Source organism: Jatropha curcas, chromosome 10 (genome assembly GCF_041381405.1).
Source record: "Jatropha curcas cultivar XTBG-Jc1 chromosome 10, XTBG_Jcur_1.0, whole genome shotgun sequence".
In the NCBI taxonomy this organism is placed as follows: Eukaryota; Viridiplantae; Streptophyta; class Magnoliopsida; order Malpighiales; family Euphorbiaceae; genus Jatropha; species Jatropha curcas.
In genome coordinates this window covers 9,280,659-9,293,086 of record NC_143160.1, presented here as the reverse complement: position 1 = coordinate 9,293,086, position 12,428 = coordinate 9,280,659, and the positions used below count along the sequence as shown (strand labels likewise).

The window sequence follows — 12,428 nt, the reverse complement described above, 5'->3', positions numbered from 1 at the left end:
AGCATATATGTATGACAAGGAGTTATGTTTATTTGGTCATGATAGGGTTGACTAGATTTTCCTTTTATGGGATCAATTAGCTTTTTTGGAAAAATAATTAAAATTTTTATTTTTTTTGAAAGGTTATTTAATAATCATATATGAAAATATATGTCAATTCAATCTAATTAAATTGTTGAATTTTCTATAATGAAAGAGTAATTTAATATAATATTATATTTGTAATTGCTCCATTTTTAAACAAATTAGTTTTTACCCGCTTCATTTAGATATGTTCAGATAACCAAGTGAGCGGGTGGAATAAGCAATCTTAATTCTAATCGGGAGTATTTGTAAAATCTCCAACTGAAAATATTTATAAGTTAACTGAAGTTTACCACCACAGTAAGATTTTTATATAAGATTGTTTTACATTATTTATAAAAGGATAAATTTAAGTTATTATATATAATGAGATATTCAAAAGGTTATTATACACTTAATGTATATAGTTAATTAATAAATTAAAAGAACCGATCAGATTTGATAAAAACGTTAAAATTCAAACTTATACGTGGATATATGGTGCTGACATTAAATGTTATAGGGCCCACTTATAAAAGATAGCTCTCACATTAGTATGAAATTGACAGAAGATAAACGGAGTCTAGAATTAGTATAAAACACTAAGTAAGTGGTATTGATCGATAAAATTAAAAGAATTGATTAAAATTGATAAAAAGATCAAAATTGAGATTTTTTTTTTTTTATTTATCGTTAAGCCTTCTTTTAATTTAAGGAAATGAGTAACAAATTTTAATGAGGGTGCTGAACTTCAAAGAGAGTAAAAGAACCACAACTCATAGTACCAAACAAGGCCCAATTATAACATCGTAGACTTCCTTTCAGTGGTAACTGGTCCAATAGGAACACAAATCATGGGATGAAATCCACTTATTTAGCCATAGGAGTGAAACCCACTCGGGCTCGGAACAAACGTAATAAATATTGAACCGATGTTAGTAAGACTTTATACGAGTTTGCAAGAATCACACAACTTAAAATTTTGTTTGGATGGGTGAGGGAAGAGTAAGGAGGGTGACAATAATAAAAATATTGTGTTTGGAAATAGGTAAATTAATGAAAAGAGAAGGAGAAGTAATGTACATTCTTTACGTTTGGGTAGAGGTGAAGGGAGGGAGACGAAGCTTATTTTTAATGGCCAAACCTTCAATTTCGCTCTGAACTTTTCGAATTGTTGAAATTTCATTCTAATAAGGTGTAATAGTAACTAGATGATAAGTTTAGGATACCCAAGGTATAAATGTCGACTTAAAGTGAACTTACAACTATTCGAAAAGTTCATGGTAAAATTGAAGATTATATCATTTTTAATTGTAAATTAATTCAAATATTACTTTTCTTTCTTTACATCCCAATACGAGATATAAAAATTAAGATTTGAGGAGTAAATAAGGGTAAGGATTACTTTGATTTGTCTTTATCCCTCTTTGACTCGCTTCTTCACAAACAGGGATACATAAGTTACTTGCTCCTTCTCAGCATTATTTACCCACCTTGACCTCCATCCAAACAGGCTCTAAAAGTTAAACGACCTTCCAATTGGCGAGCCCAATTCCATATTAAATTTTATAACATCTCCTTACCTCACAGTACAGATCTTAATAGTATCCTTAAAAAAGAACTATTGTGATTAATTAATAGGTGCTTGAAAATTAAAATATATCATATATGAAAAGAATATTATCCAATAACAATTTCAGCTTTCTAATGGCAGACTATGACCTGAAACATTTCAAGTGCCAGATTCCCTAGTAGCATAATGCAGTATAAACCTAATGAGAAATGAAATTGTTCATTTTCTACTTCAGCTATCTACATTGGTTATAGGACCTTTAAACCAGTGCCTAGCATTTAAAATCCAGGAAGATATTAGGAGGAAGAGCAAGCCACCAACTGCGACCGGAGTGTAATTGAGTGTCTCATTGGTAATAGGGTAGGCTACAGGCAATGAGAAGAGGATTGAGATAGTTACCACCCAAAGAACTGCTGTCCAACCAATTAGCACACCGTAGCGGCCCAAATTGAATGGTCCAGGGATGAATGACTTGCGCGCCAAGGTAACACGGAAGAAGATAGGCAGGGCATAAGCAATATACAATCCAATAGTGGCTATGGATACCATTGCTTGAAATGCCACTGCACTTCCAAGATACTGCACAAGATCAAGCAAGAAAGAAATGATAAGTGTCAGAATTAGATACGAACAGAGATCAGATATCAGTAAGGATTTTCATTGGCTAAAAAAACTGATGTGAAATGGAAAATTAGGTTTTTACCAAAAAAATTAACAAAGATAATGTCATATAATACTGATAAATCACTACATTTCGGTTGCTGGACTACGTTTTATATTCAGAGTAAAGGAAAAAGATGGTCAAAGAAGGTAATCAAACTTAATCTGTAATGCAAAACATAGTAATGCTTTTCATAACACTTGCAATATAAACAGATATTACAGATTTATTGCATTTGCAGCAAAATGGAAACAGAAATGTATTTTGTCTACTGGCAATTAGCAGTAACTACACAAGGGGATTTTCTGTACGATACATAGCCAATATAATAAATTTGGACCGGAAGAAATGGAAAGGGAATTAATACCGTTAATGCCATGCAAAACGAGATAAATGCACCAAGCCAAACAGCATTTATAGGGATCTCCTGCTTGTTCACTTTGTGCCAAAGTGATGAGAATGGCATTGCTCCATCTCTAGAAAATGCATAAGCCATTCTGAGAATGAATATGTAGCATTGTTAGTAGCTAAATGAAGAGCCTTTGAAATCAATCTCCAAGTGCTTCACATGAGATATCAAACAAGAAGCATATATGTGCATACATATATTACCTTGAGTTGCTAGTTACTGAACTCATACCGCAGAAAAATATGGCAACAGCAACTACTCCTAAGCAAACAATTCCTCCAACTCCACTACCATATCTACTCTTGAATGCTTGGTAAAATATTTCAGCAATGGCGTAACCACCAGCATCATTGTCTTCGCTCAAAAGGTAAGGGATGTTGGTAACAGCAAAAGTGACACCGAGAATGTAAAACCATCCAAATATAACAGATATACCAATGGCACTTATTATTCCTTTAGGTCCATTCTCATCAGCATTCTTTGTTTCCTCTGTCTGGAAATAACAATTTAAATAGAAAATAACTTATCTAATTCCAGTCCTTCCAATTGTCATTAACCATAAAAGAAAAAGAAACTGCATAAGAATACTTTAATGAACTAGTAATTGTAATTCTTCTCAGAAATAGAGACTAATTAATCAAGAAATTAGTTAAACATTTGGCAATATAATGTAGAAGTTGGTTAAAATTTTCTTTTTCTCTTTTTCTCTTTTTTTTTTTTTAAAAAAAAAATGAAGAAACAGCTTCAACCTTTGTGTCACTCTGAAATTCAGATGACTTTATTTCTATTAATAATTTTTTATTCTACCTAATAGAAGTTCTCGAGGTAAACTAAGCCTTCCACTCTTCTAACAGTTTTTTGAAGACAGGTCTAAAGAAAAATGTAACTTACCATATGAGCTGATGCATCATAACCAGTAAGAGTATATTGGCTCATCAGAAGTCCCAATACAAAAATGTAAGCTTTACTATTGATTCCATCCCCGTTATCCGTGTTGAAGTGCGTGAAAACAAACTTGGCACTAGCCCTCTCAGTTGCAACACAGGGAATAAGAATTGTAAGAACTAAAACCCCTAGAAAAATCCAAAGGCAACAGAGATTTAAGAAAAAGGTTTGCTCAAGGAACAGGGAAGTACAGAGATAGAATAAGAAACTCTTCGTACCTACAAGATTCCAAGCAGCAGCCAGTTGTCCAAAAAAAGACAACACTGAGATGGGAAGACTATTTAGCATAGCATGTAAGAGTAAAATTCCGCCATGCATAGCAATAACTACATATTTGGATGCCTCATAACCGCCACCATTTTTTCCACCTGTGCTAAGAAGAATAATCACCTGAATCAACTGCGCAAGTGAGAAATCTATGCTGGTTGTAACAGCCCACTGCAAATAAGATTGTACATTACGGAGTTAGAATAACAAGCCCTTTTCACATCATAAACATGCTTGGCAGCCAGTACATATGGAAGGCTACAAAACTTCAGCATTGATTCTCAGGTATACCTGACCAACAATGTTGAACCTGCAAGAAAAAGGAAAAAAAAAAAAAAAATCAATGTACCCATGAAACATGTCTTGTGAAGACCAACTTCAGTGTCTTCACTTGCAAAATGTGACTAAATGAGTAAGATATATATTTAAACTTATATGCATACAGAACTGCAGGAGATCATATGAAAATATGTATTATTATGCAATCAGAAGAATACAATGAGCTAGTTAAATGTAATCAATGCTTAATAATATAATTTCTGCTGCAAAATTCCAAACTTTACCCAAGAATCAGCTCACATAATAAAGAACACTAAGTCCAAGTTACATTGTGCAAAACCGAATGCAAGTCTCAAATGTGTCAGCATATGTGGTGTGTAAGAAACTATCTAAGTATTTTAGTTCTTTTCCTGATATCTCAATCAGAGTTTAAGTATTTTAGTTCTTTTCCTGATATCTCAATCACATTCATTTTTTGACAATTCAAGTGTCAGAACAGTATTTTGGTTGATACCTGGGTCGTGCGACTTGTGAAATTGTTATCACTATCTCACCCTCCTTTTTATTAAATTTTGGGAAGATAATCAGATTACAGGGGTAGTGTGTGTGTGTGTGTGTGTGTGAGAGAGAGAGAGAGAGAGAGAGAGATTTGTAAATCTCTAATTTAGCACTTACAAAAACCTATACAGTAAAAAGAAATGAGCTGCTTTTCCTGTGTCAGAGAAGTTGGATCTTTAGCCATACTTTAGAGACAAGTAAAAAATACATTTTGAGGTGTACAATGTCTAGACCAAATTAATCCATCACTAAACTTTCATTCAAATTACGAAGAGATATTTTACGTTCCTATACTGAAAAGAAAAAGGCTGTGGAATCTTAGTGACTAAATGGAAGATGAAGCTCTAAACCATCTGACAGAATTTTATTCAGTACATAACAGAATCATCAAATTACTATTCTGTTCCAATAGTGTGGTTAAACGATTCGTAAGTATAATGGAAAAACCTTGAAGTTTAGTCTCAGAAGAACCTCAAAACGAGGAAAAAGCTCTAAACCATCTTACAGTCTATACAAAATAGCAGAATACATAGCGCTCATAGTTGGAAATGCCTTGGATTCTAAAACAACGTGCTATGTAAAGAAAAAGCGAAGCAATACATCAAATATATAACAGGCCTTAAGTCATGACCTAAACCCAAGGAAGCTTTTGCAAATATCTTGTAACGCCCCAAAATTTTCAAAAATTTTCAAATCTTAAAATGATATTATTTTATCGGGCAAGAACGGTGCTAGAGAGGGGCATAATATTTTATTTAGACCCGAGGAGGAAGATATTGAGTATAATACTTTAATGACTAATCAACCGTCAGTCATCCTAAGAACATGAACTTAAAAGTGAAATTGATGACCAAGAAGCTAAGAAATGAAAGAGACTCATCATAAGAAACCAGTGAAAATTGTCAATATAAAACTTTAGAAGCACAAAAATTGCAACCCAGAGAGATTACCATCCAGTTATCCATGAGGCAAAGGGAGCCCAACTAGGGCCAGCAAGCTTTGCACTCCAGTAGTAGAGACCACCAGAAGTTGGGAAAGAGGAGCAAATCTCAGCCATCGCTAACCCAACAACCATGGTGAACAAACCAGCAATAAACCAACCATATTGCAATGAAACTGGCCCACCAAAATTCAAGCCAGTGTTATATAAGGTGGTTATGCCAGTGAGTACTGATATGATCGAAAAAGAAAAGGCAAAATTGGAAAACATCCTGCAATTTTGGAACCCATTTCATTATTAAAAATGATACGGGTAAATTAAACTGAAACGGGAAAACTGGTTGTTGAGAAATTTACGAGAGATCACGCTTGAGCTCTTGTTTGTATCCAAGCTCCCTAAGACGAGCAGCTCCTGAATCAAGAGCAACTTTGCCATTTTGAGCTGTATGAGATGGAAGAGCCATTTTTTCACTATCTAAAACAATATTGGCAATATAAGGATCTTGAAGGATGAGAGGTTTCAAAGAAAGAAAGAGAGATTATATTCTGCTTTTGCAGACCAAAAAGACCAATCTCTCGGTTCCCATTCTTTCTTGGAGTATCCTCTCCTCTTTCACCGTCTCCCTCCTCATCCTTCTTAGTCTGTGCTGTGTCTTCTTTGATTGAAACTCTACTATCTTTGGTTATTTCTTTATTCAGAGAAAGATTGTATTTTTGTTGTAAATGATCAAATGGAGATCAAACTGTGTATGCAGTAGTTATTTTCTTGGAATGATGTCCATGGTCAAAGAAAGCCACCAATGTCACAGGCTTCCAAATGGGAATAAGGCTTAGCTAAGCTACACATGGAATTTCATCTCCCACCTAAATATTATTTTATTTTTACAGGAAGCAGTGCAGCAAATTCCTTTCTGGCTCATTTTAACAAGTAAATATACTAAATTCACAACACTTACGCGAGACCGGAAGGTTTCATGTTCAAAATCTCTGCTACAAAAATTGTCAACAATTTGATGAGTACAAGAGACCGCAATATTATTTCGGCTGATCTGGATCTCAAATCAATAAAAAAGATTTACACAAGAGTTACTCTTTACTAGTTGTCAATTATTATTTATTATTATAAGTTTCATGATGGGTGCATAAAGAACTGTATCTTTTAATAATATTTAGCTTATCATTAATATATAGTTCTTGAAAAAGTAACAACAAGAAGAATTTTCTATTCTATTATTTTAAAGTTGAATATTTTTAAAACAGAAAGTTTTGTTTGGAATCTTTGACATAACAATAAGAATCTTGAGTTGTGAAATATTTGATTTTTACCATTAAAAATCCATATTTCCATATTGGCCGCAGTTTTTCTCTAACAAGCATTTGACTAAAATATTCACTCAAATCCATTAAGAAGAAAAATACCTATATACGGAGAGAATAAATAAAATCAGTTTTTCCGTTTATATCACACTTCCTAATCCATTGAATTAATCCTTGTCCTAGTAAGGCCTATAAGGAGAAAACACTGCAGGCTATAAACTTTTTCTATTCACAAATATTGAGAACTCCACTTCTTGTTTAAGAGAACTGTTTTCTCTTTACTCAAATTGTTGTTAAAACCATATTTTTCAAAAAACATACTAAGCTCTTAAACATGAACAGGAAAACCTCTTTGAGCTAAATCTCCATGGCCAATATAACCATTTGTCAGAATTAGAAAACAAAGTTAAGATTTAACTTGTTAAGGGGTGGAATATAATTTCTTATAATTAGAAAAGGAAATGGAATTTTAATAAATATTTAAAAGAAAATTCTAGGGAAGTGGTCCCTCCAACCCAAGAGTAAGACTGGGTCCGTCCCCCCTTAATGAAAGTCATTGGTACAGTTACGGCCTCGTGATCAACATCAATCATTTCAAAAAAAATTATTATTTTTGGTATGCATTAGTAAAAACTGTCTATATCGATGGAATAATAATAATGATGATGATTAAATCAAATACAATTAGGAATTTTCTATAAAATTATTTAATTCTTCAATTTACTTATGTATAACCAAATCTCGAGATTCGTCAAACTTTGCGGAAATTATGAGCAAAATATTTACAAATTGAATGAAAAAAAATAATAGAAAAAGGTTAATTACAATAATAAAATACATAATATATTTTCCTAAAAAAAATAAAACTTTAAAAGTCACAATTCTAACCCAATCAGGTGTGATACGATTGGTTTTCTCGCCATCTCATTCATATGAAGAGCGAGAGATTTCTATTATATTATACATAATGTTATTTCAACTTATTAGGTCTTTTAATGAATTAAAAAAATATACAATTTAAGTAAATTTTTATCATGACTTAGTGGGTTTTTTTCAATTTATTTAATTCTAATTCACAATTTGTTATGTTCACAAAAAGTTATATGATACTTACCCCATATTAATTTTGCAATTTTAGGATGATAGAAACAATTTATTTGCACACAATTCAAAAGAAGAAAAAGCCTTTCTAATAATATAATTTTAAAAATTTATATGCAAAATAAAAAATATGGAAAAAATCATGCTATAGCTAATGCAGCTAAGATGGTTGGTGGCAGCCATTTATGACGCAATCATCTTGGACGGTGACAGCCTATTTATCACCATGAGGTACATACATAGACCCATCAAGGTCATGTGGCCACCTTCGTACATTTCTAGTTTTTGAGCTTTTTGCATTAAAAAATAAAAAACAAAAAAATGAAATAGAGAGTACGATACCAGACAATACAATATTAATTATTAATTAATAACATGTTATCCGTATATCTACTTACATGTTTACTGATATTAAAATTATTTATTACTATTTTGTTGAATTACCATTAATAGACATGGATAGAGTTGAATTTTATATGGTTAATGATATTCTTTAGTTTTTCAATACTTAATAGAATTAACAGTATCATTAATATTTTTTCAAAATAATAAAATGTTTCAATTTCTTTTTTCAAAGAGTATATTTACTTAAAAAAGAGTTTCTTATTTATTTTTTGAAAAAAAAGTTGTCTTAAAAATTGAAAAAATTGAAAATGCGCTTTTTTTATAATAATAAAAAATATTTTTTATAAATTAAAAAAATTATTTTGATTTTTTTAATTAAAAAGAAATAAATTCAGCCATCACCCAATACCAGCAGCTAAAATAAAGAGATAAAATAATTAAGTTTACCGAATATGGGATATTGTTTTCCATGAAGTCATTTACATTTTAAAGGTTTTATTTTAAACCAATTCTCATTTTCTATTCAAACTGATTGTAAACCGAACAAGACTATGATATGATACATTTTGACGTCTTTGGATTCCCAAACAAAACGGACATCGTATTCACACCAACCACGCGTAGGAATAGGAACAGAAGACAATTTTTGGACGGTAGGAAAGCCAACTAATTTCCTAATTTTTAGGAGATATTATCTAAAATACTAAAACAGCTACAATAAACTCTGTGATTAATTAGCTTCAAAAATAATTAAGTATTAAATTATTAGCTGTCATATTTTTTATTTTAGCATTTTCTCAATCAGAGCTTTGTAAATTCAATAAATGAGAGTCTATAGTTAAAAGTTGATCATTTATAACTAAAAGTTAATTGGATAAATGTGAAGGAATTGTATTTCAAGATAAATTTTAGATACAAGGAAATCTAAAATTACTACAATTGTGAATGGATTAATAAAATTTAGTTAATATGATTAAATTATAATTTTTATTTTATTTTTTCCTAATATATCTTTATACTAACTATGTTCCATAATACTTGTCACATAAAATAGTTTATTCCAAAATACTTGTCATATTTGTGGTTTTAAGGAATGATAAATATTTTTTTCTATGTTTACCTTTTGTATATAATCAATAATTATTACTTCAATTTAATGATTTTCTTAGAAATTAGTATCAAATGAAGGGTAATATAGCCAATTTACTCAATAAATTATTTTAACTTAGACAAATTAATTGATCCACATTAAATTGTTCTTACACTTAATCAAACATTTGACTATTATATATTGACAATATAGTAGTTTGACTATCGAGATTTAATTAATGACAATATAGTAATTTGACTATTATATTTGTCGACAGAAAAACATATTAAATAAGAGTAAAATAATAAACTTTAAAAATATTATTCACTTTTAAAAAATGAAACCAGATAATATTTTAGGACGGATTCCAAAGAAAAGTAGAAAAAATATTATGGGACGGGAAGGAGTACTATTTATGAAATAGTTTCACTTGAGCCAAATACATTTTATGAAATATTTGAAAACTTTACAAAATATTATCAATTTGACCTGTTATTGTATAGACAGATACTTCACAAAAAAAAAAAAAAATTACAATAATTACAAAATTATTAGCAACTGAAGCTATTATTTTGTAGTCCGGCCATTTTACAATGCCAAACACGATCTTTTTTTTTTTTTATGAACTATTTGAAATTATTACAGAATAGTGGTACCTGAAGCTATTATTATGTAACGTGACAGAACGTAATACAAAAAATTGGTGAATTAAGTTATTATTTTGTAATACAACAAGTTTATAAAAAGTAGCCACTTTCATAAATTCTTAAAAAATATTACAAAATATTAATAACCGGAGTCCGGAGCTACTAATTTCCGATTCAACAACTTTGCGAAAAAAGTTTTACTGGGCCCTAGCCCGACTCAATTTGAAAACAGAAAATTGAAAATTTTGCTCAAATCCAGAACTTAAGACCCGTGAGCTTTGCCTTGTCATATTCATGTTTGAGTTCAGTCCGATTCGAATTAGGCTCATTGTGGGTCTAGCCCATATTGAGCTCGGGCTCAGAAAAGATTGCTTTAAGTCCAATTTTTTGTCATATTTACAGAATGAGTGCCCAAACTTGTGACCAGGTTTAATACTATAAAGATATGAAAAATATATAAACACTTATTAAATAATTAAAAATTATGAAAATTATTATTCAGATTTAATCAGTTATTTAGCAGTAATTATGAAAAAGACAACTGTGAACTCCAGAATGATACAAATAATCAAATTAAAAAAAAATTGCGTATAGAAAGAAACAAAGAGGCAGAGGATTAACGTACCAGCCAGTAAGCCAAGAAGCAAAAGGCCCCCAGTTGTTGCCACAAAGCTTTGCACTCCAAAAGTACAGCCCACCAGAAGTTGGATAAGCGGAACAAATCTCAGCCATTGATAATCCCACAATTGAAGTTAGCAACCCAACAATTGGCCACCCATATACCATCGTTAAAGGACCCCCAAAACTTAGACCTGTACTGTACAATGTCGTTAGACCTGTAATCACTGATACGATGGAAAATGTCACCGAAAAGTTTGATATTGCCCTGCACATCACACAACCAAACACTAATAAATCTCATTAATCGCCATTTTTGAATTTAATTAACAAGAGATAATTCAAGAAATTCGAAAAATAGATGCAGAAAATCGGAAGAGAAGACGAAGAAGAAGAAGAAGAAGAAAAAGAAGGAGATGGAGATGATAGAGAAGGAAATTTATACGCACGAGAGACTACGGCTGAGTTCTTGTTTGTAACCGAGTTGTTTCAGTCGATCATTGTCGGATTCGACGATGTCACCGCTTCTGAGAGAGAGGTAGTGAGACTCTGGAGCTTCTTCCAGCGAGTTTCTGATTCCGGTTCCCATTTCGAACTAGAAGCTTTAGATGATAGTGAACTAGTTATACTCTACTTTACCCTGTGCTCTCTTAGAATGCGTGGATTTTCGTTGCATATATATAATTAAAAAAGAAAAAAAAAAAAGTCAAATTTCATCTAACAGTCAAATTAACTATTTCATTGACAACGTAAGTTTTGTCATTCAATTTGCCAACAAATGCTTAGCACGTGCGAAGAGTTTTTAACGTTTAACTCCGATAAACATATATGTTGAGAGGGCAAAGAGCCTTAACTTTGACTAAACTTTAAGTCGAATTAATTTGTTTCTAATAATAAAATTCAGATACTACTAGTGGTTTAAAAAAATATATATTTCATTGATGAATTTAATTTGTATAGTATTAAGTGAAACTCTCAGCAAAATATTATCTCATTTACGATCTGATTTGTTTCACTGTTTTACTAATCATAACCATATTCATTTTATTTATATCTACTCAAAATCTAATAAATACTACTTAATACTCTCTTCGTTCCATATATATAAATATTAATATCATGTTTATATTTGATTTATCATTTCATGTATGTATTCATCTCATATTTCACTAGGTAAAAATCTCTTGCTACAGTACCATAATATTTTGAAAACCAAATTGGTTAAAAATTTGGTGAAGGCAGAAATTCACTGAATTTGAACGAATTCAACTGAATTAAATACGATTCAATCAGACTTTTATTATATAACATTTTTAAATATAATTAAAATAATTTATAAATGCTAAATAACTTTTACAAAAGGAAAAAAAAGTAGCTATCAAAATACTTATTCAATTCTTATTTATGCTTATTCAATTTGGTTAAATTACTCCATTTTCAGCATTAACTTATTTGAGGAATAATGATCCTTCCCTAATCGGCAAGCTTGCAAAGAGGCTTGACCACCACAAACTTCTTCTATTTATTTATAATCTTTTAGTTGGGTGGGTTATTTCTCGGTGGAGCAATAATTTCGTGCTAACAAAAGTTGTTCAAACTTTTGTTTCATCTTATTA

General features: G+C 31.0%; 1 protein-coding gene across 3 annotated transcripts; it reads right to left on the bottom strand.

Moving 5' to 3' along the window:
- Positions 1-1,705: 1,705 nt before the first annotated feature.
- LOC105636920 (bidirectional amino acid transporter 1) lies at positions 1,706-11,474 on the bottom strand. Of its 3 annotated transcripts, none has more exons than XM_012220323.4 (8): positions 11,262-11,474; positions 10,820-11,080; positions 4,210-4,228; positions 3,870-4,089; positions 3,598-3,779; positions 2,910-3,199; positions 2,665-2,794; positions 1,706-2,215 (listed from the first exon to the last, which is right to left on the bottom strand). In XM_012220323.4, exons 1-8 carry the CDS (start codon positions 11,399-11,401, stop codon positions 1,868-1,870), a joined length of 1,590 nt encoding a protein of 529 aa, XP_012075713.1. In that variant the 5' UTR covers positions 11,402-11,474; the 3' UTR covers positions 1,706-1,867. The 3 variants fall into 3 exon arrangements, with proteins under 3 accessions (XP_012075713.1, XP_089571473.1, XP_012075714.1); XM_089715347.1 differs by lacking the exon at positions 11,262-11,474 and adding an exon at positions 5,706-5,966 and having other exon boundaries at positions 10,820-11,088; XM_012220324.4 differs by lacking the exons at positions 10,820-11,080; positions 11,262-11,474 and adding exons at positions 5,706-5,966; positions 6,052-6,601.
- Between the last annotated feature and the right edge of the window lie 954 nt (positions 11,475-12,428).

Bases quoted from the DNA above. Each gene is read 5' to 3' on its own strand.
- LOC105636920 (XM_089715347.1), bottom strand. From the start codon at position 11,088: ATGTGCAGGGCAATATCAAACTTTTCGGTGACATTTTCCATCGTATCA. The intron at 3,780-3,869 runs GTACGAAGAGTT...GGATTTTTCTAG, and splicing joins TGCTGCTTGGAATCTTGTAG to GGGTTTTAGTTCTTACAATT. The intron at 3,200-3,597 runs GTAAGTTACATT...TGTTATTTCCAG, and splicing joins ATGATGCATCAGCTCATATG to ACAGAGGAAACAAAGAATGC.